This window comes from Onychostruthus taczanowskii, unplaced genomic scaffold, assembly GCF_017590055.1.
Source record: "Onychostruthus taczanowskii isolate IOZ18803 unplaced genomic scaffold, ASM1759005v1 scaffold14, whole genome shotgun sequence".
NCBI lineage: Eukaryota > Metazoa > Chordata > Aves > Passeriformes > Passeridae > Onychostruthus > Onychostruthus taczanowskii.
In genome coordinates this window covers 5359315-5386796 of record NW_024498573.1, presented here as the reverse complement: position 1 = coordinate 5386796, position 27482 = coordinate 5359315, and the positions used below count along the sequence as shown (strand labels likewise).

General features: G+C 52.3%; 1 protein-coding gene across 3 annotated transcripts in view; it reads left to right on the top strand.

The window, feature by feature from the left end:
• LARP1 (La ribonucleoprotein 1, translational regulator) overlaps window positions 1-27482 on the top strand; it is a 45397-nt gene that overhangs the window by 9310 nt on the left and 8605 nt on the right. The window contains exons 2-13 of one of the 3 annotated variants that reach the window (XM_041398071.1): window positions 6518-6544; window positions 19260-19321; window positions 20852-20917; window positions 21647-21815; window positions 22375-22506; window positions 22677-22820; window positions 23398-23560; window positions 23743-23887; window positions 24101-24275; window positions 25095-25264; window positions 25535-25894; window positions 27021-27144. In XM_041398071.1, coding sequence (XP_041254005.1) covers window positions 6518-6544; window positions 19260-19321; window positions 20852-20917; window positions 21647-21815; window positions 22375-22506; window positions 22677-22820; window positions 23398-23560; window positions 23743-23887; window positions 24101-24275; window positions 25095-25264; window positions 25535-25894; window positions 27021-27144 — 1737 coding nt within the window. Of the gene's footprint in view, window positions 1-6517; window positions 6545-11990; window positions 12083-19259; window positions 19322-20851; window positions 20918-21643; window positions 21816-22374; window positions 22507-22676; window positions 22821-23397; window positions 23561-23742; window positions 23888-24100; window positions 24276-25094; window positions 25265-25534; window positions 25895-27020; window positions 27145-27482 lie in introns of those variants that run through there. The other 2 variants (XM_041398070.1, XM_041398072.1) reach the window with 2 other exon arrangements.

The window sequence follows — 27482 nt, the reverse complement described above, 5'->3', positions numbered from 1 at the left end:
AAGCTTCTCTGGGGTTTGGGTCTGTCCTTGATTGCAAGCAGAAAAGTGTGTTGCAGCTCTGAGAGTGACAGCCCTGTCAGAGGGAAGCACTATCCTGTATCAGTTTCCACAGTGTGGGATCCAGCTGGCTTCTGGGCCGTACCACAATGGCTCCTGTATTTAAACAAGAGTCTTTGAGACATATATTTTGCTTGGTTGTGCCAGAAATTTTAGTTTCTGTTCAGTATCCAGTGGCTTAAAGAGCAGTTTGGGGAGGGTGACTGTGATCATTTGGACCAGAATCATGTAGGGTTGCTCTCCTGGAAGGCCTAAGGCCTCCAGTGGTATCACTCCTGGCTCACTGGTGATTAAAGGATGTGAGGCAGAGAGATGGCTCACCAGCTGCTCCATGGGAAGAGTAATCAAGCACCTTTAAGTTGCCTTGGACTTTGACTGAAGCCCCTTGTTGAGCTCATGATAGGGAATGTTGAGACTCATGCTCTGGAGCAGCAGCACTTCGCTGCTTCTCCACTTTGGAGATGAGGGGAAGGGGTTAACAGGAGAGAACACCCAGTGTTTGTTCTTTCCAGTGCAAGCACTGATAAGTGGATGGGAGAAATAACAGCCTGTGACCTTCCAGTTATTCCTTGTGTGCCTGTGCACGTGTGAGTGTTGGATTTGCAGGACTGTCTGTTTGGAGAGCTCTCATTCTTCTGGTCAGGTTCCCCAGAACCCCGCTGGCATCTCTGGTGCTTGAAGAGACGTGGACCCTCTTCCATCCATGTGGATCTCTGAAAGGTGTTTTTGCCAGGCACAGTGCTGGTCCTGCAGGTGACTGTGTGTCCAGCTGGTGTCACGGCCCTGCTGGGTCTGCCCTGCTCCCTTCGGTCTGGAGGACACTGAGCATCAGCACTGAGGTACTCAATAAGTGTGTGGTGTGTAGTGAGTTAGGGACTCATCCCAGATAAGACTTTGATTTTGGAATAGGTGATTTTTTTTTTTTTCAGGGTTGTTCCTCTTGAAACTCTGTGATTACTTTTCAAGTACGTGAAGATAGCAGGTCACCACAGCTGAACTTTACCAAACTCACAGCTGTTTATACACTGAAAACCTATTTCAAGCATTTGTTTCTGTGTGGTTTGTGGGAAATTCATGTCAGAGCTCGCACTGGCTGCAGTTCTTGAGCCAGTGTAGGTGATGAGGGTGCCTGAGAACGAATCTAACCTTTCCTCTGGGCAGGGAACAGAAAACCCCTTAGCAGATACTGGTGGTCTGGATACCTTTACAAAGGAAATGATTTGGGTTAAACTCTTCGGTAGCATTTTTTTTGTTTCTCTTGCTCACGCCTTAGCGGTGTCTTGGGACCTAGCCAGCATCATGTTAGGATTGACCCATCTGTCTCATGCTTCAGCTTCTCTTTGAGGGGGTAAATACCTTACAGTAAGTTGAGAGGCATGGGAGATGTTAGTGTACACCTGGCAGCTGGAGAGAGCTGGGACGATCTGGGTGACTGAGAGGTGGACCCTCCCCGATCCTGCTCAGCAGGTAACAAAGGAGGGGAACAGGAAGCAAACAAGATCTCAGGAGGGATAAAATTGGCCATGCTAATCTTCGGTTTTGGGTTTCTTGCTTTGCTGCTTTTCCCTAGCAGATCTCACCCCCTTCTCTGCTGAGTGTTGCTTTGAAGAGACCTGTAACTGTCTCAGGAACCTGTGCAGACACTGCCTTGGCCTCCAAGGGGGAGCCAGGTCACAGATTTGAGCTGAAATGTTACATTGGGCCAAAGAGATTCAAGCAGCTCTGGTCTCTTTGCAGTATATGCTGGACTGGGTAATTTGAACCTTTTTCCTGCCTGGATCGGCCCTGCCAGGCAGCAGGTCAGGTTAGGAGAAGAGATACTGATCAATCCTGCCATCCACCAGCACTTCCCTCCCCAGTCCCTCTGCTGGGCAGGCAGTGCAGCCCTGCAGCTTTTGAGCCGTTGTGATCGAGTTCTGGTCACGTCCCTGCTGCGAGTCCCCCTGTGACCTTGGAGAGGTCATTTTTTTTGCTGACGTCCGAGTCTTTTGTCTGCAAAACGTGGAGGATGATTTGGTTACAACTTCAGGGGTCGAAAGCCGGAACAAATCAGCTGGTGTCTTCCTGTGGCAGTGTGGATGAGCCCCGTGTCCCCCTGGGAGCAGCCGAGGAGCTGGCTGTCACCCCTGTGCTCGTACCCGTGCGTGCACAGCCCTCACCCCGAGCACGCTGGTCAGTGTGCTCCGCCAGCCAGCGCGCTTTGGTGTCTGGCAGGTGGCGTAAAGCACTCTGAGGTCGTTTTTCCCCGTTGAGAGAGCAGAAGGATAATAATGGGAGGTGGGGGGCCAGCAGGGAGCTGGTTCCTGCTGGCACTCGGCCTGTGGCCGCGGCCCCTCGGCAGTTATGGCTGCAGGTTGCTGTAATAACGAGTCAGCGTTTCTCTTGCGTCAGGGATAATGAGCTGCTCTTCAGCCGCTGCCTCCCGGGCCCTGCAGGGAGGAAGCAGTGTCCCTGCTGGAACAGGGGGCTGGGGACAGGCACTGGGTGGTGGAGGTCCTTTCCCAGCTGTAGCTCCTGAGCTGGGACAAGACAGGCTTCCTGTGCGGGTGTTTGGATTCAGCACTGTGAGTGTGGCTGGCAGAGGAGCGTGGTTGGCACGTTTCCTCAGGGAGCAGCGGAGGGGAGATGGGGGCTCATAAATGGGGTGACTTTTTTGGACCTGTCCCAGATACCTGAATAGCAGCAGTAGCCAGATAGCCCCTAGGGAAGGGGGTATGTGTGTGGATGCATCAGCTTTTCTCTCTAAATGCCCCATTTTAGCATACGGTCTTCTCCTTTGTGTAAAAATACTGTCAGACAAAAATTGAAATTGAGATCCACCCCCAGCACCACCTAAAATAAGGATGACTGCCCTCAATTTAGTTATATCTCCTGGGCTGTGTGCAGCAACTCTATGCATTGGTGCTCAGAGCAAGCACCCCTGTACCACATCTGCACCCTCACTTGGTGGTCTTGAAAGGGATGCTCTGAGCCTGTCCCAGCATCCTGACATCTGCCATGCACACCCCTGACCTCCTCCTCCTCGCTCCATCCTCTACCCTACTTTGCTGATAACGGGAGGATTCACAGAATGTGTTTTTCTGTTGAGATATTGTAGGCTGTATGGGTTCTGTACAGGGCTGAGGAGAATGGTCAGGGGCTTGGGGAGTACCTGAAGAGGTCACCGGTTTCCGTCATGACTGTGGGTCACTGGGTCCCTTTGTTCAGACACCACATCTTTCTGATGCCATGCACACCCCTGACCTCCTCCTCCTCGCTCCATCCTCTACCCTACTTTGCTGATAACGGGAGGATTCACAGAATGTGTTTTTCTGTTGAGATATTGTAGGCTGTATGGGTTCTGTACGGGGCTGAGGAGAATGATCAGGGGCCTGGGGAGTACCTGAAGAGATCACTGGTTTCCGTCATGACTGTGGGTCACTGGGTCCCTTTGTTCAGACACCACATCTTTCTGATTTTGGGTGCATGCTGAGAAACAAGTGTCTGCATGTAAGAAGGAGGAAGTGTGAGACTGTAGGGTCCAAATCTCATGGGTCTGCTCATTTGCATTGAGATACTGTTGTTTCTTGCTCCTTCCCACTGGGCTGCCTGGAGGGTGGGCTGGGCATGGCTGGGAGGGTGTTCTGTGGGCAGGGGCAGGACTGCCTGGGTCCTGTGCAGGGATTGCCTGCTGCTGAGCAGGTGGCTGACAGGATGGTGGAGAGCTGCTGTGAAGCATTGTCCTGCAGCATCTGGCCAGTGTTGGGATACCTGGCATCAGGGTGCCTTGGAGATATCAGGTGTGTGTGGTGGGAAGAATTGGTAGGGCTGGTTTGCTGGCTTCACCTTTCTGTGTTGGGACTCAGAACCAAGGCACAGGGACAGGTTTTTTGCTCATTGTGTTTGAGTTTTAGCCTTGGGAGGGCTGGGAGGGGAGCTGACCTGGGCAGGCAGCCTCAGCCCTGCTGCGTATGAGATGGGCTCCTTGGAGGGCAGCCCCGGGGTTTACCTGCTGCCCACTATGTTTCTGCCTGCTTCCCTACAATGGCTTTCTTGGGAAAAGAAAGCACTGCCTGATTTAGACTTCTCTTGGGCACCTGAGGTGCTGCCCTTAATTGGCAGGCTAATTTTTAATTTAAGTCACTTGTGCTTGCAGGGGAAAAAGGTGTCCCAAAGGGTTGTTGTGCCTGCTGCTCCCTGACCAGCCCTGCCTCACATGTGTCCTCCCAGCAGCCCCATTTTTCACTGGGGCTGCTCTGTGCTTGCTCTCAGCTGTGGGGAAAGCTGCCTGCAAACCCAGTGTTTTCAGTGTGCTCTGGAGAGCTTGGAGTCAAATCTGTGTTAATCATAGGTGTGATGAGTTGGACAAGGTCAGCCTCTCCCAGACAAGGGGGCTGAGCTCTGGATGCAAGTGTCTTTCCTTGACAGGAGTTGCCCTGGCAAGCCTCTTGAGGTGAATGTGAGCTGTATCTGCCCTTGGCCATCACACATGGTCCTTGCTTTCTGCTGACCTCAGCCACTGAGTAGAGTCACTGCTTTTCTAGTAAATGTAGTGACAAAGCTGCTCTAGAGCTGTGGCTGAGCTCAGGAGGATCCAGGAGAGCCTTGCTGCACATCTAGAGCAGGACAGAGCAGTGGGGAATACAGCAGTGAGCTGAGAGGAGACCTTGAGGGAATGTGAGTTTGGAGTTATGGTGGTGACACGTCTGATAGGAGATGTTGCTGAGGGGTCACCTGCAGATGTGCCTGATTTGGTGGCATTTGTGGTATCTAGAGCCTGGACCTGTTGTGAATGGCTGGTTCTGCTGTGGCGTGTCTGATGAAGAGTTGGTGGGACAGCCTAGCAGGAATGCACTGGAGAACTGCACCCCTCAGGGTACAGCAAGGGAACACTTGCCAAAGCCTGGCTTTGCTAAATTCCTGGCTGACACAAAGGAATTTATTTTGTCAACCATTGTGGTGCTGTTATTTATTTTGGTTTTTGGTAGCATCTGGTACAGCTGATTGAAACAGGTGGGATACCAGTGTTACCACCTTGTTCCTTTGCCAAGAAGCCCACGTAGGGAAATAAATTATATCTTGTTTGAGATCTTAAAGCTCTTTTCAAACCTTAACGATTTTATGATTCTATGAAGTACAGGGTGTTTCAGCTTGCTGATGTAGAAGCCTGAACTCCTCAGTGACCATACAGATAGACAAAATATTTAAATGCATTTGGGACATAGGCTGGTGGAGGATTGCAGTAGAACATGGAGCTTGCAAAGGATTGAAAGTGGTGCTTGGAGACTGTTCTGGATGTGCTGGGCAGTCCTTGATACCTTGCCTTCAAATGGCCACGCACCATGAGAATGCTTTGAGCATGGTGCAAGTCAAAGGAAGAGAAATAGAAGTTATTTTTGCAGAGGGATGTTTTTGCTGCTTCTGCATGAGCTGAGCCCAGGCCAGAGAGCGTTGCCCTGCCTGAGGGGTAGTCCTTGCTGCAACTCTTGTGACTTTGCAGCTGAATGTGTGTTTTGGGTAGCTGATAAGCAGAAGCCAGGGGCCTGCCCCTGTCCCAGGAGGACCTTGCCTTGCTGGCAGCCTTCCTTCCCCCTCCTCTTCCAGGATCCTTGAAGAAAGCATGATGTATTGCTCTCTCAAAAGTACTGTTCTCATATCTTCTGGGGAAGCCTTATCAACAGGGGTTTTCCACGCACGCTGTCCTGTGTGCTCCTTAATTTAAGTCTGATCCTTCCAGCTACTTACATAAACATATTCCCATCACTACATAAGGCCCTCCAAGAGAAGGGCTTGTACTCCTAACTGGAAAGAGCTTGAATAATCTGTTTTGGGGTCTGAACCCCCCAGACTCCATCTGTCCTGTGCAGTGGCCTGTGCCTGCTGACAGACTCCTGAGCTGGGAAAAGGAAGGGGTTCTTCTGATCTGATGGGTGATGTGCCAAGGCCCTGGGTGTCCATTTGGTGGTGGGGGTGTGTGTCTGGTGTATGTACGTGCTGTGTTAGAGCCAGGCACAGCTGCTGATGTCCCTCCTGGCTGCAAAACCAAGGACAATCAGAAGAATGCCCCCTTGGCTTTTGCCTTGGCTTCCATGTGTGCTCCCTGTTAGATGTTCTCTGTAGATTTCCATCTGATGTTGCTGCTCAGGAGGAGTGTGGGCTGCCATCAAGCAGCTCATTGTGTGGAGCTTTGTACCTCTCAACAACTTTTTTTATTGCTCACTTTTGTCTGCTAGAAGCCAATGCAGAAGGTTATTTAGGAGAGCAGTGCATTCGGGTAAACAGACTCCTTCAAAATCTTTCTCACAACAAGTGGTTGAATTGAGGTGGGTTCCAAACTGGATTGATGTTTAACTTGAGATACTAAGAAAATACTTCCTCTGTTTAGCTAAAGCAAACAAATCGAGAGAGGAGACCTTTTAAATATGATTTGCACTCCAGCTGCAACTAATACTGATGATTTTTTTTTTTTTTTCTTTTACAGATATATTTCCAGCTGATGGCCAGTCTGGTATGTATTAAATAAAAATGGAGCTCTTCAAACTTCCTTCTCCCTTGCCTTCCCTGCACTTCTCTTCCTTCAGAGTCAGCTCTAACCAGACTTAGAAGACTGGTACGTGCCATGTACAGTCTGAAATATGCAATGGACATCAATGTAAAAAAACCCAAAACCAAACCACAAACAAAACCCCAAAAAAACCCCACCCAAAAAACGAAGCAAAAGAACTTCCTAAACAAACCTCTAATATTTGGTCATTCCTGTATAGCAGTGACATCTTTTATGCTTTCATGTAGTGATGACTAAACAGCTGGAAGGTCCTTTCCTCCCATACATTGTAGCATAGCAAATTTGGATGTCCGAGGTGAAGGAGTTTGGGAACTTGTAGGTCTTGCTCATCACACATAATTGAAAAATCTGATGTGTCAAGATGCAAATGTAACTCAGATTGTTGTTGTTGTTTATATGTTACCTGTATACAGATGGATGTGTCTGTGAACCTGAGGGATATATATTTGAATTTGCAGTACTTTGGGAAGACACAGACCTCCCCCATGGCTTGTAGTCAGTGTGTTGCTGTTGAGTATTGCTGTTAAGGACAAGCAAGTTGCTCACTGTGTTGCCATCAGTGCAAAGAAAAAAACTTCCTGGCCCCAGTGGTGTGTGCAGCCTTGCTGGGAGAGCGAGGTTGTTCTGGATGGAGGTTTCAAATCAGGAAAGAAATGTAGTTTTCACAAGCAAATATTGATGATCTCAATTCCTGCCTTTCCCGAATTGCCAGAAGCTCCTCATCCAGGCTGATGTTGTGGAAGTTCCAAGACTGAAGGAACGGTTTGTGTTTTAACCAGTGATACCAGGATCAGTCAGTGAGTGCCTTTGTTTCAGAGCTGTAGTGCCATGTGGGGATGTGCCATAGCACAGGCACTGGGAATGGAAGTTGGTGCCTGACTTGGCCTTGTGTCACCCCAGAGTGTCACTGTGTCCACCTCTGATGTCCATCTTTGGCTTTGCATGGGATCCTAGTTCACCAGTTCATGGCTGGTATGAGGATAAATCACTGTTGATGGTGGAGGCATTGGAAGTAGGGAAATCAGCTCTGGTGTCTTAAAGCTGATTTCAGGGAAAATAACTCATTGGTTTGGGGTGATCTGGTGTAACACTGAAGTAATTCAACTTGCTAGCTGAACAGAGGGATGGAAGTTGTGAGTGTGTTTCCAGAGCTCAAGCCAGCTACCAAGGCCATGGTGTAGAACTAGATGCACTGGATTAAGGCTTTGATTCCACATTTATAAGTCCCTCATGATTTTCTTGTTCTCTTAACATGTAAGAGTGAAATACTAGGGGTTTGAAGATGATCTCATTCCCATCTGTTGAGTTTGTAGGACGCTTTTCTCACCTTGCTGGAGATTTGTCTTCTTTGGATATTGGGTTTTGTCTGCCTGTGCTGTGAACTCAGAGATGTCCTTTGCTTGGCACTACTCCATCCTCTGTTCTCTAGCTGGTTGGGGACCTTGCACAGCTGCCTGCAGGGTGGGGCAGGAGTGTGTCTGCAGCAGATGATAGCGCTTCAGAAAGTGTTTGTTACATGTCAGCAGTGTTGCAGAAAACATTACCTATGGAGCTTGGGGCTTTTTTTACTATTCCATTTGGTTTTTAGGAGATAAGTTAAAGCTTAAACAGGATTCCTCTAAATGGTAGTTGCACAGACCCTGTGCAGTCTTTGTCATACCTTTCTCCAGAAAAGCCTTGAAGTTGGTGCCATGCTTTTTCTTCCCATGCACTAAGCTTCTCTGGAAGCTGTGGTATCTCAAAACACAGTGAAGTGTGAAGGCAGCAGGCAAAGGCAGAGTGGCACTGCTCCTGCCACCAGAGCTGTTGTGCATTCCTGAGGCTGTTGGGTTTGACTCCCTCACCTTCTTTTCATTGCTGAGGTTATTGAATGAGTTAATTTACTCTGGTCACCAGAACTCCCACACATGTATCAGTGATCTGTTTTTTAAGCTTAATCTTGTGAAGTCAGGTGTGTCTGTGACTGGTTTCCCCTCTGGGTGAGAAATCTGTTGGTCCTCTCCCAAGGAGATGGTTAGCAGAGTGATGGAAGATGCTGAGTCTCAGTATCAGGGTTGGGAATTGCATAGGTGGGGTGCCTGAGCCAAAATTCAGCCATTTTGTAGGCACAGTAGTTGTAGTGTGCCCCAGAGCATGTTCCTGCTTGTTAGCATACGGATGTGGCGGCCTGCCCTCAGCCTGGATCCTCAGCCTGGATCATCCCCGTGTCACGTGGGAGCACTATGGAGGTGGAAGCACAGCAGTGTTGGCGTCCCAGTTACCTAATAGTGTTTGCAAATAAAGCAGCTGTTGAAGAGAGGCCTCACTTTCCTTCTGTCTGGCACAGCAGTGCCTCAGTGCTTTCCTCTCTCGCATCCCACAACCAGGATTTGGCAGCTGTAGGGTGCATTTCAGAAGGAGCCATTTCATACCATGTGGTCTGGAGTTCAGATGGAAAGCTGAGAGACTTCAACACCCCTGAGAGATGCAGGGTTGGGCTTGGTAGGCTGAGGGACACACTCACCTTTCCACTTCTGCTGCTGAGGAGGACTGGCACATTTGCAGCTGGATGTCTGTGCACAACTTCACTCCGAACACCAAACCTCTGCCACGCAGCTGATGCTGTTCAGCTCCCAGAACTTGATATTGTGTGAAATTTACTGCCTGATCTGAAAGGGAATACTTCTGCCACTTCAAGTGGATCTCCTGCTAGCTTAGTGTGCTGTGCCTGTGCCCTCCTGGCCTCCTACATGCTGCAGCCAGCCCTCCTCCTCTCCATGGTGGAGCATCCCAGCCTTTTTAGTCTCACCTCTTGAGGAGCTGCCTCTGGGTGGTTTAATTGCTTTTCTTTGAGCAGTTGTAACAGCCCTGTGCCCTTGTTGAATTCCAGAGACCAGAGCTGACTGCAGAGTGCAGCTGTGGATGTGCTGGTGTTCAGCAGAGCAGCAAGTGATGCTCTGTCTTGGTTTCACCACTCCTGATGACTTTTTTTCATCTGCTGCACCCTGACCTGATCATTTTGTACAACTGTCAGCAGTGTCTGAGATATCTTTCTTGAGTTTATAAATGCCTCTTTGAATTAAATGCTGTGAAGTTTTCCATAAAGAGATGAGGGTGATACTGCCACTGCAAGGAAGTGGTTTTTAATCCTTTAGAAATAAAAGGAGGGGAGATGAAGGGGAGATGGATTTTTAAATTAGGAAACTGCTATGTTGCACTCTTTTGTAATTGGGTATTCCTGACTCCTTTGGGAAGACTTAGTCTGATTAGGGTGTTGTACTCTTTTATGCTCTGTATTGACATGGGAGGCAGCCACCTGTAGCACTGGAATTAGCTTTATTAGGGAGAGTGGTTTATACAGCAGGATTCATGTGATTGTGAACCCAGGAAGTTCAGAGTTGCTATATCAGAGTTATCTAGTAAAACCTGGTGTGTCTCCGCATTTTGCTCAAGGTTGGGGGGGGCATAAGTGCGGATAGTGTATCTTCTGCTTGGAAAATCATGCCTTGAAATAAGTTCAGCTGAGGTGCAGTAATCCTGAAGCAGCACAAAAAGAAGCCCTTCTGCTTGCTCTCCAAGATCACAGGGATATTTGAGTGCCTTGTCATGATTTTAATGCTCTGGATTCACTAACAGGAGGAAGCTCCCACACCTGTGCTCAGTTTAATCTAGGTGGTTATGAGACTGTAAGATTTCTTCAGCACATTTATGGAGACACCTTGCTTAGTGGGAGACCTAGGTATTGCCTCCCTAAATTCCTGGGACAGTTTGCTGCACCTGCTCCTACCACCAAATCACTATTACTGTCCCCTGCCCCAGAAGATGGAGCTGGATTTCTGCACCGTGCTGCCTTTGTGTTCCTTGACCTCACGTGCTGAGCTGCTGCTCAGTCTCTTCTTGTTCTGTGCAGTCAGGGAGGCAGGTTTGCAGCTGTGCAGGCTGAGGGCAAGGTTAAGTGATCACTTAGCAAGTGGCCACTGCTCAGGGGACACTGGTCCTGCAGGGATGCCTCTGCCAAAGCAGCCAGGAAGGTCCAGGAATCACAGCGGGAGGAACTTGGAATGATGCTGTTTGAATTACATCAGTCTCCTTTCTGGAAACCCATTCTGTTCTTTGAGATGACAGGTTTTCCAGAGGCATATTTTGTGCAGAGTTCCCTTTTGCCTTGTACAACCCCTCTCCCCCTCCACTGGCACAGTAGGAGCTGCACAGTCTCCTCCTAGACAGTGTGAATGCTTGGAGCTGGAGGGTCTCTCTGCAGGCGCTTGGCTCTCAATTCCTGTCTTTTTGTTGTTAAATATTTGCAGTGAGACATACCAGATGCTTCCTAGGAAGGGTTTTGTCAGCTTCCAAGTCCCCAGATGCAGCTGCAGAAGAGGCTGAGGGCCATTAAAGGGATGGTGTCAGCACGGCTTCGGCAGCGATGCAGTGACCTCCTCTCGCTCGTGCCACGGGCGCCGCTGGCTGCGCTGTCTCGTCAGACACAGCAGGATCCAGGCAGAGAGCACCCTTCTGCTGATGTCAAGAGATTAATGATGTCTGCTCCTCAGGCTTTTTGTTTTTCTTCTGCTTTGAAGCTCTTTCACTGAAGAGGGAGCAGGTGCTGCTCTTGGATTTTGTTGTTGCACCAAAGGGGTGCAACAACACCCCTTGGTGTTGTTTTCCTAGGGCCATGTCTCTGCAGCAGTGGTGCTGCCTTGGCTCCCATTCTGTTCTCAGCACACCGGTGTCTGTCTTGGTCACCCAGCCCTGAGGAGAGAGGGCTGGACTGATCCAGGAGGGCAGCTCTGTCACCAGCTCTGGGCATCACCAGCCCTGGGCATGGAGAAGCCAGCAGCTGGAGCCTTGCTGCTGAATGGGTCTCCTATGCTGGTCACTCTGGTCAGGTTTCCAGTGTGCCTCCTGCTTTCAAGATAAGGTCCAGGACCTTGGGCTAGGCCCCTGTTTGTTGCTCTGGGTGCTTATCAGCTTTTGCTGCTGACAAGGTGACCCGCTGCAGAGCGCTGAGGATGGGGAGGGAGGGTCCTTCAGCCTGGGCTGTGCGCTGGTCTCCTCCACCCGGGATAGCCTGGATGTGCACACAGGGCTTGCTCCCGTGCCAGTGTCCCTGTTTTAAGTATTACAACTCCTGCTGGATGAGGATCTTCCCGGGTGCCATGGAGGTAGGATTCTGGGAGGTGGCAGGTCGGCTCCTCTGAGCGGGGGCCAGGGAGGAGCAGGCTCGCTAGGTCATCGTTTTTCCGACTAAATATAGTTGCCCGTGCTTTCATAAGGTCGGGATTTTTGCATCACGTGACTGTCTTATCCCTCCCAGCCGGCAGTCAGAGTAGGGGATCGTGTGTCTGAATGGGTAATAATTAACTGTTAACTAGCTTTTCATTAGAGCCTGGCAGAACAGGCAGAACGGTGCAGCAGAGGTAAACTGGAGTGGAGGAAACTGCTCCTGATCCTTCCTGGAGGGTGGACACCCCCTTTTAATTTGCAAATCACTTGTCCCTAAAGGTGAGTGGGCTGGGTTGGGTTTTCTTATTTTTTTTGTAAGTTGTGAGTCCTGCCTGGTGTCTGGTCTTGCTGTCCTGTAGTTCCTGTTCATGTCAACCTTTCCTCTCCCCCACCACTGATTTTAGTTTTTAGGTCGTGAACTATCAGCTGGTCTCTGAGCTGGCTGGGAGGAGGGCCTGACCCTCCATCTCCTCCATGATTTGGCTCGCTTGCATACCCTGGGTTGCTGCAGCCTTGCCTCAGGTGGCCTCCTGTCCTAGCACTGGGGTGTCCTTGCTGTGCTTCGTGCCCAGAGCGGCAGCTGGATCAACTCATGCCTTTTCTCAGGGGCCCAGACCAACATGGTGTTTTCCCTCTAGTGCTGACGGCTTTTCCAGCCCCTGTCCCTGAACCATTTAACCTGAATGCTCACAGGTGTCCTTGAAAGCTTTTCTGCCTTCCGTGCTGGCAGAGGAATTGCTGGTGACGTGTCTTCAAGCTGGAGATGTGTCTGCACCAGATGTACTGGGTCAGGCACTGGTTCTGGAGTAGCCTCTCCTGCAGGGGTGGTGGGCACATTTTCCCTGCTCAGAGAGACCAGGGTGGCTCAGCAGCTGTGGGGGCATGAGCCAGCCCATCTTCCTCATTTTGACAGTTTCTGAAGTCTGGTCAGCTGGGTGACCTTGGCTGTGTCCCCTGTGCCATGTTTCTTGGTTTCTGGGAGCCATTGGTTTCCCCTGGAGAGAATCCTTAGTTTAGGATTCTTTTTTTTTGTAGAAAACTGGGCGGGAGGTGGTTCATGTGCTGTCTCACTCCGTGTGTGCCTGGTGTCTCAGGGATCGTGTGCAGGGCTGTGAGCATGGATTGTGTGTCAGGAGTTTCCTAGAAATCCTCTTCAGGGAAGAGGTTTGCTTGAAAAGCCGTGGAAAGATGTCACTCGCCCTTAAGAAGGAGTTCGTTCGCTACCTTTAATAGCAGCTGTCTGTGCCAGGAAGAATCCAGGCTGCCCTCACTGACAGTGTTAATGTTAGAAATGCTTGTCGGCGTTTCCTAACTTGCTCCTCCTGGAGTGTAGCTGAAGTTGAAGCGTTTCTGTCTTGGACTGAGAGGCTGCAGTGAAGATGACCATGCATTTTTGGTAAGTCAGACCCTTCCTGCCCCCTCATTTGCTCTGGAAATAAATGTCAGACCCTGCAGATAATGCCTGTGTGTTGGGCTTGTAGCAGCTTTGTGTGTTTAAAGGAGCAGTGCTGTTCCTCAGCTCCCTGAGGAGGCCTGTGGTCTGACTGAAGCCCCTGCTCTCTGTGAGGATCTGTGCTGCCCATTTGTGCTGTCAGCAGAGACGGGCTCTGCACATGTCTTGAGCTGCTCCTCCTCTTCCGGGGCTTTCAGGACTATCAGCTGAGGGATGTGAGGGATCGGAGAGCTGGGATTATAACTCAATGCCCACACTCGGCCTGTGACAGTGCTGTCCTGGCTCTACCTGCCTGTGCCCCAGCTTCCCTCCCTGCACTTTTCCAGGGCAAACTCCTGAGCTCCTGGAGCTGCTAGGACACCCAGGTGGGAGTGTTCTCATGCTCTCCATGGAGCTGTCAAATGCCCTTTTTGAAGTTATTTTTAGAGAGTGATCTTTGCAGCAGTTGCAGAGCTTACATTGCAGAGAGGTGTAGGCAGCTCCTTGCTTCCTTTGCTGTTACAGTAGGGCTTGTACAGTGGAGCTTCTGCTGAGGAGCTGTGGAAAATTGCTTGGAAGGTTTTGAGCCATGGTACCTGCAGGTTATCTCCTGCTCCAGCTGAGCAGGCTTCCCATGTGCTTTACAAGCCTGAATCCTGCTCAGCCATCCACCTTAAGGATCCAGTCTTCTGCTTGGTCCTGGCCTTGGCCATTCTTCTGCAATTATTCTTACATGAACAGGAAACTTCTGATATTGCTGAGGTGTTGCAGATATTCCTCTTACCTTTGTAAGCAAGGCCAGATGCTGCCTGCTGGGAGCTGTGAGGCCATGTGCTGTGAGTGGTGGGGCTGCTCTGGTTCTCTGCAGTCCCCAGGAGCAGGTGGAGCCCCTGTTGTGGAGGCATGTGTGCTGGAAGATGTCCTTGTGCTAACATCTCATTTAAAGCTGTCTGAGAGCTCCCTTGTTTCCCCCTCCATGTGCCTGTGGCTGCAACTGTGATTTGGTGGGAGGTAGAGCTGTAAAACTTGGCAAACCTAGAGGAGGTGCAGTCTGTGGGCTGAGCCTGTCCTGGACCTTTCTGGTTTTGTGTGCCTTGTGATGCCTTCAGCAAAATGTGAGCATGCCAAGCAGTTAGTGCTATAAATCCCAGGCTTTTCCGCTCCTGTGTGGAGCTGCAGTGACAAGTGTTTCCCATCTCAGCTCTGGCACAGGGCTGAGGCAGTGCTGGGAGCAGCTCCTTGGGAGACAGGGCAGGGGTGGATCTGCTCATTGGTCTCTGGGGACAACTGCACCTCTCTCCACACAGGGGTGCTGCCAGATGGCTCCCTGGGGAGGCTGAGGTCCTCTCCCATCTGCTGGTGCTTCCCAGTCCCTTTACAGTAAGGGTGTGTTGCCCTCCACAGCCTATTGTTGATCCAGAAATGGGTGCAGCACCCACAAAAGAGGCGTAAAGTGTTTGTCCATCTCCCAAGGTTTCTCTGCCTTTAACTTCAGGGGGTCCTCTTTGGGATGGACTCAAAAAGAAAAGAGCTTTGTCACTGTCTGCAAGAGATGGGCTGCTGGTACAAGCAGGGACTGATCACATCTGGCCTGCAGGACTGGTCCTGTAAATGTCCCTGCGTGCTGTTGGTGGACATGAAGCTCACCAGCTGTGTCCTCTGGTGGCTTGGGCAGGCTCAGACTGCAAGTCCTGTGCTGAGTGCATGAGTGCCACAAGAGTCTCTGAATCCATGTCGTGCCCCTGCTGCTGTGCAGATCAGACCACCCTGGGAGAGAGATTCCTTGAGGCCTGGAGGGAGGACAGGGACAGGGTTGGTGGCATGAGTTTCCCATGTTGGGAAGGTGGGGATGCACCTTTGTAGCTGTTGTCTGTTGGCTCCCTAGGTATTCTTTTAGGCCAGGAAGGGGATTCTTGCAGCCACAGTGGGGTCCTGGCAGGCCTGGCTGTGGCAGGTTGCCTGCTGGGTGTGTCTTACGGGAATTTCTTTGAGGGTTGATGCTGTTTCACCATATCTTTCCTGTGTGTCAGTACCCCAGCAGGCACTCTACTGCCCTCACAAAATGACTCTGAAGGAGCTATATATCTCCTAGGAAAACAGATAATCCCGTGCAGAAACATTTTTAACTGTTTTTCTCAGCTTGCCCTTGCCCAAGCTGCACTTGCTCTTTCTCACCTAAAAACCTCGATGCCAGAGTGGGTGTCCTGTTGTGTTGGTTATGACTTACAGTCTTCACATGTGCCAGGAGTGTTCTGTGGAGTGTGGGAAGGAGGGAGGATTGTTTGGAGACAGAAGAGTGAAGTGGATCCTGGTGGACTGCTGGGCACGTGGCTGTCTGTCTCATACAGCACCCTCAAGTTCCTGCCAGGGCTCTGGGGGAACTGGGGATACTGGTTTGGCTCCTGCAGCCCCATCACGACCTGCATCACAGAGCACGCGCCCCTGCCTCAGCCTCTTCAGCACAAAGTCCGAGCTCTTGGCTTGGAACCTCCTTTATCAGCAGTTTCTGGCAGGTGCCAGGCTGTGGAGCAGGGAGCAGGATGGCTCCTTTCTGTCGACCTGGCTGCTGGGTAAGGGACAGTGTGCTAGGGCTGAGGACTCTGCATTTCTGCTGGGAGCCTGGGCTGCCCTCTGAGGCTGTCCCAGCTGCTGCTGGAGCCCTTGTCTGCATTGCACATGAGTGGTACACCTGGAGCAGGCATTACAGCATTCTTGCTATAGGTACAGGTATTTCTTCAGTAATGCCAGGTCTCTGCCCAGCACTAAAGATTTATTCCCTCTCTTCATGTACCTTCTTTAAAATTCCATTATAAATTCCGTTGGATGCAAGGAAAGGCAGAAAACCAGTTTCTGAGTGTTTGGTTTCATTGTCACAGATAAGATAGTAGATATGTCTCCTTGGCTGGGTCCCGTGGTCCTATGTCAAATGTCCCTGTTTGGGTGGAGGGATATTTAGCTGTGAATCTGCTGTCACTGTGGCTGTCTGGTCCTTGTGCAAGGTCTCTTCTTCCAGGTAGGTGGCATTTGCTCACCTGGATGCCCCTGTGAGCTTCCCAGCCAGGTGAGGGCTGCAGGAAAGCACAAGGTGTCTGCACAGCCTTGCCCTTGGTGTTTGTCAGGTGAATTTGGGAGTGAGTGTCCAAAGCCAGCAAGGGCTCTGGCTGTGGCACAGCCACAGGAAGGGTTTGGCTGTGATAGCAGCACTGGGGCTGCTGTGGGTGCTCCCACCTGTGCCTCATCCCCTTGGTTGCTGAGGAATAATCTCCTCATGGCTGGGCAATCCCATGGCTGGACAAATGATCAGCTTCTGGCTGTAGATCAAAACTCAAGACCTGCTTTTCTGTTCTTGGCTGTGCCAGCATCTGCTCTGTGGCCGCAGGCAAAGCTGCTCCTTGCTTCCCTGCCCGCTGTCCCCGTGCCAGCCTCACACCACTAAAGCCCTGCTGGCTCCTGCTGCAGCTGTTTTGTCTGTCCCCTCACACAGAGAGGCCCTGTTTTTCAGGAGGTGGTCAGGCACTGCTAGTGCAACTGAAATTACTTACTGCCACCAAACAGATGCAAAAGGAGGGTTGTGAGACACCCAGAGGTCTGAGACATCTGTCAGCAGCTTTTAAAGGCTCGGCTGTGAAGCAGAGCAGCGTGCAGTGTCCCTCAGTGCTTGTGCTGAACTCTTGCATGGGATGAGCAGCACTCACTTGCTCTCCACTTCCCAGGCTGATGCAGTGAGGTTTTCCTGCTGGGGGTCTTTTCAGCTGAAGACCACAAGATGTGTTGCTGGTGCCCTTGGTTATTGCTGTGCCCTGGAGGATGCCTGGCATGCATGGCCTCTGCTTGCTGTGGTCTTGGCTCAGCAGATGCTGTGTCTGGCCACGTGTCCACCAGCACAGTCACAGCCTCTCAGTCTGCTACTTTGGTCTCCACCATGAATTGCTGGATCTCTGCTCCATCCATGCTCCACAGCCTTCCTCCCTACTGGACTGCAGCCCTTTGCTTTGTGTTTTGTCTTCCACAGTGCTCTGCAAATGCTAATTAGTCTTCTCAGCACCTCAGCGAGATAAGGGATCCCTGTTCATATCTTGCAGATAAGGAAAGCAGCAGAACTTGTTTCAAACAATCTCCTCCCTCTTCCGCAGAGATGATGGAGTCTGTGGCACCTGCCCCTGCAGCCTGTGCCCCTTTGTCCTCTTTCACTGCTGCTTGTGAGGCCCCTCTTTGACTGGTTCCCAAAAAAAAAGCACAAGAACATATATAGCCTTGAGGGCTCCTGAGGTGAAGCAGCTGAAGGAAAGGGCCGGATGCCATTGCTGTGAACACTGGGGCTGTGCTGTGGTGGGAGCAGGCACCTGGGTGGGATCCTTGAAGACAGAGAGCTGTCCCTGCTGTTCCCCAGCCCCAGAGATCAGCCTGATCAGGCTGTGCCAGTCCCATCAGTGCAGTTGGAGCAGGCAGGGCTGCTCTGTGTCTGTGGGTTTGTGCTGGAGCTCCTGGTGCCTTTTGAAGCTATATTTAGTTGGTGACATCTGTGGGCGTTGAGTGGAGGATTTTGGGGGCTGTTTTGAAAGTGCTGGCTCTTCCTACACTAGCAGGGAAGTTGAAAAGCCCTGTGGCAAGCTTTGTGCCATGGAGCCAGGATTCTCAATGAAGTGCACATGGAATAAATGAGAGACACGTGGGACTGCTGCTGCTTGTGAAGGGAGGCACTGCAGGTGGATTGGGGAGGTCCTGGAGGAAAAGGGGAGGGTTCAGGGAGCCAGCTGAGAGCTTAGACTCTTCTGGACTTGAAATTGCCATGCAGGTGCCATAGAGAAAGGAACTGGGGAAGGGGAGTGCACCTGGCTCTGTCCTGCCGTGTCTGACTGCCTTATTGACATTTCAAAGCCTCCAGCTCTGAGCAAGGCCAGGATGAATCACTGGTTGGTTTTGATCATCCAGGCAAAGTTGTCCAGCCTTTCGAAGGAGATCAAAGGCAGCTTTGAGCAGAGCTGAGTAGGCTACTCAGGGTGTTTCCTGGGGCATCCCTTGATAGCCCGGGCTGATCCTCCCACCCTCACCCTACCCCAGTCAGGGCTGCTTTTCTTCTAAACAAAGCTGGTGAGTCAGCAGAAATCCTCTCTGCAGGAGCCTGGCACCTGGCACAGGCTGCCCCAGGCAGGGCCCAGTGGCCCCTGTGGAGCACCTGTGTCCTGGAGGAGACCCTCATCCGTGTGGGGCTGGTTTGTGGTGGGCAGAGCTGTGCTGCACTGTTGCTTGGTCTCTTCGTGCCCTGTGTGAGCCTGATCAGAGACCTTGCAGCCAAACCTGAGGGACAAAGCAAGTTGAATTGCTGTTTCTGCTTGTAAGGAGGTGATGTGTGAGCTGGAGCCAAGATGGGCCATGGTGAGGTTGAGATCTTGACTTGCTGTGAGGTCTGTGGTGGTGTGAACCCCAACAGTCTCAGTCTGATGTGTTAAAACACCCCAGAGGTGCTTCAGTGCCTAAATACTTTCAGCTGTAGCAGGATTTAGGCACTTGATGTGTCTGGCTCATTCTCTCTGTACATTTCCTCTCTTGAACTTACTGTCCCTGCTGGGATGCCTGACTTCAGGATTCAGCAGCCACTGACTTTTGTATCTCTGTTAGAGCCCCGCTCTGCTCCCTGGGGAGCACCAGCCTCTCAGCACCGTTTGCAAGGACATGTTTGTTTTGCTGTTCTGTGGGTGCTTTGCAGCATGAGCTGTGCTCCTTACCCCCCTCCTCCCTGGCTGGGGAGGGCAGAGCTAAGGCAGGGACTGCAATCGTGCAGCAGGATGGGGTTAAAAGTCCATCTCTGGGCCACCTGGATTGGTCAGGAGTTTTCTGATCTTAATGGGGCAGTTCTGAGACTCCAGTCAGGAGCTGGCTGTGTTTTCTGTTTACCTTTTCCTGTTAGCCCTCCTTTGCTCAAGGGGGAGCTACTTTGCTTCCTACCCACTTCTCTCCAGAGCAAACACTCCCACTCACAGCCCTCAGCTGTGTTTTAACACTTTTGTTGTCCTTCTCTTGCAGAACTTTCAACTCCAGCGAAAGTGGTGAGGGCTGCCAACCCGAGACAGAGGAAAGGAAGCAAGGTAAGGCTGTGCCTGCTCTCCTCTCACTGGCCCCCAGTTTCTGGTGCAGGTGTGAGTGCTGCATGAGCCTCTCGAGGGTCTGGAGACAGAGCTCTCCCTTCACAAGCTTGGTTGTTGAGGGGGTGATGTGCTGGCCTTGTTCTCTATCTCCTCTTCAGCATTTTAGGTGTCTTACATGCTGCTGTGACTGGTTTTCTGCCCAGCTATGTCAGGGGAGACCTTCTCACCTCCCCTTCAATAGGGAGGCACCTGGAGGAGTTGTGATGTGGAAAACCTCTCACCCTGCTGTGAGGACACCCCAAATTCCTTGTGGGCTCAGCCCGTGCCCAGCCCTGCAGTGCAGGCAGGGTGTGACAGTGATGTCTGCAGCTCTGTCCTTCCTGTGCAGTCTGTTCCTCCCTGGCACACGGAGAACCAGGGAAATTGATGTCAGACAAAGCCACTCCTCTAGAGGAACCAGGGCAATTTGTTCCAGGGGGTCAGTGGTGATGGAGGGACAGTTTCTTCTGGGGCACAGCTGGGGACAGGGGCTGTTGGTGTTGGCTCCCAGCAGCCAGTAGAGATGTATCTGCAGCTTGATAGGATTTCCTTCTCTGTTCCATTTTGGAGAAAGGAAGACCCTGGGATGGATGGTGCTCCTCTCTGTGAAACAGCCATGGCCCTGCACTGGAATTGGTTTTCCCAGGAAACTTGCCTCCTGGGCAGAGGAGCATGGCACCTGCATGTAAAGATGTGATCTCCTGAGGGATAAAAAATTCCTTTGACTCCAAATTAATTCAGAAATAACAATCCCACAAGGGCAAAGAGGAGTTTCTGTGCCCAAATATGACTCCTTTGGTACCTGGGCAGCTGTTTGACTTCTTTCCTCTGTCCTGCAGGTCCTCTGAAACCTGAAAGATCTAGAAATGATGGTAGTGAGCAGGTCATTTATTCAGCAGAGAAGTAGTTGATGTTCCCCTGTGTGGCCATGGGGTGACTGGAATGAGGGAGTTCCCTTCACCTGCTTGAATTTTCTCACCCACTCTGAGATCATGCCCTTGCTTTGTTGGCAGCACGTGGTGCTTGTAGTTGGGCACTTGTCTGGGGCTGTGCCTGGCTGTGGCTGCCACGAGCTGGAAGAGCTTCTTCAGTGGAATGTAGTTGCATCAGTTGTATTTAGAATGCTGTAAGCTGAGTGCTTTCCCTGTCCAAGGGATGGTGCCTGTAACTGAGTGAATTACACTGGGCAACTTGCTGCCAAATGCTGCTGCTGCTGGGGCAGAATATTTGGTGAGAGGCTGGGAGCTTGCAGGAGTGGTGGCAGCCTGGTTACAGTGTCTGATGGACATAAACTTGTCTGCAGATATTTGGAATTAGTTCAGGCTTCCTGCTTTGGTGGTGAGAGGGGTTGTATATGTGCAGTGTGGGTGTCCCCCTCAGGCCTCTGGGGGACAGCTGTTTGTGGGACAGTGGTGGGTGGAAAGCATTCTTCCTGCTGCAGGGAACGCCTGCAGCTTTGTGCACTAACAGGACCTTTCTCTTTGGTAACAGGTTGGTGACTTCGGTGATGCCACAAATTGGCCAACACCTGGAGAAATAGCCCACAAGAGCGTCCAGGTGAGAAGACAGAACCATTGTGATGGGTGGAATAAGGCCCTTGCAGACCTCCCTATCCCTCTGGAAGCACTGGCTGAGCCAGGCCATTTGGGGTGCTGAGTGTCAGTGTGGAGGCAGCCAGGAATAGTGTGCAGGGAATTTCCTTTTAGGGCTGCCTCCCTCCCTCTGTGCTATTCTGGGATCCTGGAGCCCAGTCTAAACCCTGGGCTGGCTGAAGCAGGTAGGCCAGCTCTCCTCAGGGCTCCTCTGAGCAGGAAGGGACTGGGCCAAGGTCAGGAGCTCCACAGGAGGAACTGAAAATGCATGAGAAAGTTTTGGTGTGCTGAAAGGGCTCAGCCCTTCCTCCCTGCTGAGGACATGGGTGTCATTGAAACCTTTCTATTTTTGGATGCTGCTCTGCTAGTTCCTGGCTGTCTGTCCGGGCAAGGTGGTCACTCACCCTTTTGTCACTGGGGCAGTCTGGTCCTTTACAGGACCAACCCGTCCATGAGCATGACGAGGTCTCCCTGTCAGCCCATCTTGGTGTCTCAATGAGCCCTTGTCCTGCTCAGCCGTGAGCCCTTCCCTAGGAGCAGGACAGCTCTGGCAGGTACCGAACAGGGATGTACCCAGGGATACACCAGGGCAAAGTCTTCCTGTTCCTCTTCCTGCTGGGACAGCTGGGGTCTGCCTCCAGTTCCTCACTGCTCCCACCTCTCACATTTTCCTGCACTGGTGTGTCCCCAGCAGCCACACAAAGCACCATCCCTTCGGAAGCTGCCTGTCAAGAAAGACATGAAAGAGCAGGAAAAAGGGGATGGGAGCGATGGCAAAGAAAGCCTGAAAACCAAATCTGATGAGTCTGGGGAGGAGAAGAATGGTGATGATGACAACCAGAAGTCAGCCCAGAAGAAGAAAGGTAAGGCAGAAGCTGGTGGGAACAGTCCCCCAGGCTCAGCTTCTCTTCCCCTCCCCAACCCTCAGGCAGCTGGAAGCATCCTCTGCCTTCCCTGGGGGCCTTGCTGCAGGACGTGATCCCAGTACAGAGATAGCTGTGGGAAAAGGTGTTTCCAGGCTTCAGGTGTTGTTTTGGTGGGAGCAGGTGGAGCAGTACCCAACTAGGGCAGAGCAGGAGCCTGCCTTCCCATGTGCTCCATGGTGGCACAGAACAGCCCCTCACTGTGGGTTCTCACTGTGTTTAACACGTGGGCTCAGTCTGGTCTGAGCCTGGGCAGGCAGAAAAGGGGCAGAGGAAGGACAAGTGCTGTGACAGTTGCCACAGGCAAGTTCTGACTCATGTCCCTCCATGTCTGAGTCCTGGTCAGAGCTTTTCTGCATCCTGGAGGGATGTCAGGGATGTCAGCGCAGGGTCTGTCCAAAAGGCCCTGCTGCTTTCTCCCCTCCATGTGTGGGGGCTGCGGGGGAGGAAGCAGACGCACTCTGAACCTGTGTCACACCCAAACCCTGTCCTTTTGCAGGAAACAAACACAAGTGGGTCCCTCTGCAGATAGACATGAAGTCAGAGGTGCCTAGGGACAAAACGGCCTCTCGGAACAACCGGCAAAACGAGCAGCACAGGCACCCCTCCAACAACCGCAGCGAGCTCAAAGGTGGGGCTCGGGCTGGGGACCTGCTCCTGGCCTGGCCGCGGGGCAGAGCGAGCCCTGCTGCCCAGCGGACAATGGTCCTGCATTCAGAGGGCTCCCGTGCAGCGGGCTTGCTCTGGGGAGGTGCTGTCATGCCCTAACACCCCTCCTGCCTCTCCTTCCCCCCGCTGCAGGCTGGCACCCCGACAACAAGCACGAGCGCAGCTGGCAGGACCACGATGAGACCTCCAGCGTGAAGAGCGAGGGAGGGGCCGTGCGAGGAACCTTCCGGGGCCGAGGCCGCGGCCGGGGCAGGGGCCGTGGTCGTGGCAGAGGAGGTGAGCGTTGTGTGTGTGCTCTTGTGACTGCAGGGAGAGGGACACAGCGGGCAGAGCTCTGCGTCTGTGTGCCTGAGAGACCTGGGGCTCTAAAGTGGGCTGGGGAGGGCAGAGCTCTCCAGGCATACAGGGGAATATTGTGGCAGGTCAGTGCAGCCCTAAGTTGAGCTGCTGTTAAGAAAACAAAGAATTCATACCAGTATTTTTATAAAAGCAGATGTCTTCCTGCTACTCAGGCCAAGCTGTTTTTCATGTTTTCTGCCCCTTGCAACACTCTGTGAGCAGGAATTGAAGCATGTTGATAGTCTGTGAAGGCTTTATGCCATTTGAGAGCCAAGCAGGAGTCATGGCTTGGGTGAGGAGGAGCATCTGCCCTGACATTTGACTTGGCAGTGTCTATGCTCTAGGTTCCTGGCTCTTCTGTGGCAGAGGCAGAGAGCAGGAGGATGAGGGATGTGGGCGCTCCACTCTGGGCTTCCAGGGGGTCCTCGGGAAGAGGGAAGTATTTGTGCAGGAGTCCACCCCAATCTGGCAGGGCAGACACCAGGGGCTCTCTGCTGACCCTGGTGTCCCCCAGGGCACTTTGACTACCAGTATGGATACCGGAAATTCGAGGGCTCGGACGGCTCCCGCACGCAGAAGTACGCCAGCAACATCACCTACTACTTCGACAACATCAGCAGTGCTGAGCTCTACAGCGTGGACCAGGAGCTGCTCAAGGACTACATCAAGAGGCAGATGTGAGCACCACCTCCTGTCCTTGTTGGGTGGTGGGGACTATGCAGTCAATCCCATGGGAAAGGTTAGAGCTGAGGTGTTAGAGCCCAGGCTTGCTCCCCTCAGTGTGTGTGGGGGGGTATTTCCTTGGGGGTGCCCAGAGAATGGTTTGGGGCTTCCTCTCACTGACACGTTGTCCATGCAGAGAATATTACTTCAGCGTGGACAACCTGGAGCGAGACTTCTTCCTGCGCCGCAAGATGGACTCGGACGGCTTCCTGCCCATCACGCTGATCGCCAGCTTCCACCGCGTGCAGGCGCTGACCACCGACATCGGCCTCATCATCAAGGTGAGGGCAAGGAACGGTGGCCTTTCCTCCTTGTTCTCTTCTCATCACCCTGTGTAATGCCTGTTCACTGTGGATGAGGTGCACATGGAACCTTCTCTTGTTCTTGACTTGCTCCTGCCTCCTATCAGTCCTCCCAGGGAGGAATGGCTTGGGCTGACCCACTCAATATGCCAAAGCAAGGCCCTGAGTTAACCAAGTACTGCTTGGTTCCAGGCTCTGAAGGACAGCAAGGTGGTGGAAATCGTGGATGAGAAGATTAGGAGAAAAGAGCAGCCAGAAAAATGGGCTCTGCCTGGCCCTCCTATGGCAGACTACACACAGACAGACTTCTCACAGTTCATCAATTGCCCTGAGTTTGTGCCCCGGCAGAGCTTCCAGAAGGAGACTGGTGAGCACTGGGGGGAATGGGGAGGGAGGTGTGGGATGCAGTGCTGGGACTACAGCATGACTGAGACCCTGAGAGTCAGGAGTGTTCCCAGGGCAGGGCTCTGCCATTGCCTTTCTGCTTGGTGGTGGGAGCTGGTGTGGGCTCTGTCCTTGGACTCCTGGAGTGCTGCTGCCTCCAGACATAGGGTAATGTGAGAGAATGACTGCTTGTCCTCTGTTAGGGCTGAAGGGATTCAGAGAGAGTCAGTCCTGCTGAAAGTCTCTTGGCATACCTGGAAGTAGTCTACAGCTGCTGGGCAGAGCAGAGGGACACTTGTGAATCCAGCCTTCCTTTACTGGCTGAGGAGGTACTGGGCAGCAGGTGTGGAGCTATCAACCAAGTGCTGCAGAAGTGTCTTCTGTCCTTCATGGTCTTCCCATGCTCTTGTCACCTTATCCCACGGGGGCTGGCAGGAGCCCACGTCTGGGCCTGAGAGCCCACATGAAGGATCTTTGTGCTGCCATAAGAGTTTTGACAGAAAATCTGGCTCCAGACTCTGTTGGGAAGGTTTCCCAGAGAGCAGCAGAGCACCTGCTTTAGGGCTTTGTATGTCAGGGAACCTGTCACCTGCAAAGCTCTGTGGCCACCCTGGCATCATAGCTTTAACTGGAGGTTCCCACTCTAGCACCTGTGGGCACGGTGCTGGTTAACTGTGGCCACTGTATGCCAGTTAGTCCTGCAGGCTGTGCCATGCTGCCAGAATGGTTGGGTAATTTGTAACTACATCCCTTGGGTTCCCTCCCTCCCTCTAAAGCAGTTTGTGGCTCTTGTTGGCTCCAGAGTCTGCTCCAGGCTCCCCACGTCCTGCCAGCCCAGTCCCCACCAAAACAGAGGAGGTCAGTAACCTGAAGACAATGCCCAAGGGCCTGTCCACAAGTCTGCCAGACCTGGATTCAGAGACATGGATTGAAGTGAAGAAGAGACCCCGACCTTCCCCAGCCAGGCCCAAGGTAGGTGGTGGAGGAGCTGTTGGATTGGGAGTCTCCCAGTGATTGGGATGACTTGGATCATACATGGGCAAGCTGCAGTCAAGTAGGGTCTGTTGGGAGTGATGTCCCAGTCTCTCCTGTGTCCATCTGAGCCCCTTTGGAGTTGCTCCTCAGTGGTGTAAATGAATGTTCTCCCCAGATGGGCTGGGGTAAGGAAACAAGGGGCAAGAGCTGGGTCTTGTGTTGCCGTGTGGTCTTTACCCTGTGTCACCCTTGCCCCCCTTCCTGCAGAAACCAGAGGAGTCAAAGACACCGCAGCAGCAGAAGCAAAAGGACCAAGATGAACCTGAGGAGCTCGACTTCCTGTTTGATGAGGAGATGGAGCAGATGGATGGCCGCAAGAACACCTTCACCGACTGGTCAGACGAGGACTCGGATTACGAGATCGACGACCGCGACGTGAACAAGATCCTCATCGTGACACAGACCCCGCCGTACCTGCGCCGCCATCCCGGCGGGGACCGGACTGGCAACCACACCTCCAGGGCTAAAATGAGCTCTGAGCTGGCCAAGGTCATCAACGATGGGCTGTACTACTACGAGCAGGACCTGTGGACAGAGCAGTTTGAGCCAGAGTATTCGCAGATCAAGGTGAGAGTGGCTGATCCGAGCATGGGAGGGATCCGTGTGGCCTCTGGGGAGCCTCGTGTGCAGCAGTGTGAAAAGGGCAGTGCAGTGGGTTACAGCCTGCTCATGGGGTAGAGCTAAACTGGGATTAGTCCTCTTGTAGTGTTTGAGATTCTTGGCTCCCAGTGTCATGTTTGGCCATACCAGGGATAAACACAGCGCTGTAACCAGACGTGAGGCTACAGCCAGCTAAACAAAGTGCCAGTAGTGAGATGACCTGGAACATGTGGCCCATTGTTCTGCTGTCTGCCAGGATCTTGGCTGGCAATGCCAGATCTGTGAGGGGAACTGAGTGTCTCTGCACTGCCCTTAGTGCCCTGTGCTTTGGGCATGGCCTGTTGGAGACTACGTGTGTTTGGGATGGATTCATAGGTGGCTGGGCTGCAATTGGCCTGTGCTCGTCTCCATTTTGGTGTCAGTTTGCATAGACATGGGCTTTTTATAGAAAGCCCACCTGCTGTTTTGAAATGTTGGGGTCCCAACTTGGTGACTCTCACTTGTGGGGACTTGCCTAGACTCATTCAGTGACAGAAATCATGTCACTGATGATTGGATGATTGCAGCTGCCAGCTGGGCTCAGTGCTTCCAAGTTTGATACCTGGCCCATTGCTGAAGCAGTGCTGCTTTCTGGGGTGACAGAAGCTGAGGGTGACAGGGACAGTGTGTGTTGGGATGTGGGTCCTTCAGATCCGTGGGAGCGCTGTGCCCTGCTGCCAGCATGGCTGTGAGAATGTGGGGAGGGGTGCTCTAGGGACACAGGAGGATGGCAGGGGCCAAAAATGGGTCACTGAGCTCATGTTGAGCTTTGCTGCACTGGCTGGTAAAAGCCTGAAAGAAGCAGGTGCTGGTTAGTGAAGCTGCCTTGTGGGATCCCTGAAAGCTTGGCAGCACCAGTGGCTCACATGGGCCTGTGCAGTGCCCAGTTTTCTGTCTGCTGCATCTCCCCTTCCTGCCCCTGTGCAGCCAGTGCCCTCTGGGCACCCAGGCCCTGTGACTGCCCTCGGGGCTCAGTGTTGTGGCTGTTGCTCAAGCAGAGCCATGGTTGTGGTGGGCTGAGTGGTTTCTTCACCATCTTCCTCCTCCAATGCAGCAAGAGGTGGAGAACTTCAAGAAGGTGAATATGATCAGCAGGGAGCAGTTTGACACCCTGACCCCAGAACCCCCCGTGGATCCAAACCAGGAAGTCCCTCCTGGTCCCCCCAGGTTCCAGCAAGGTAAGATAAGGGGCATGAATGGATGGGACCGAATTTGTGCAGGCTTCTCATGCTGAGAGGTTCTTGGAGCAGTTGGGGAGAAGGAACTGGGGTCACAGGTGTGGTGGATTATCTAGTTCACAGAATATTCTGAGTTGAAACATTCCCAGATTAATGCTCCCAGCAGAATGCTGTGGGGCTCTGGAAGAGGAGCCCAAAAGCAGGGGTGTCCCAGTGGAGTGAGGAAACAGTGGCAGACTCAGGTGTAGTTTCTGGGATATGCCTTTCCTCTTGGACCCTCTCTGAGTACTTGGAAGGCAGCTGCCTGCTGGACCTTCCTTGCTTGTGTGACACCAGGG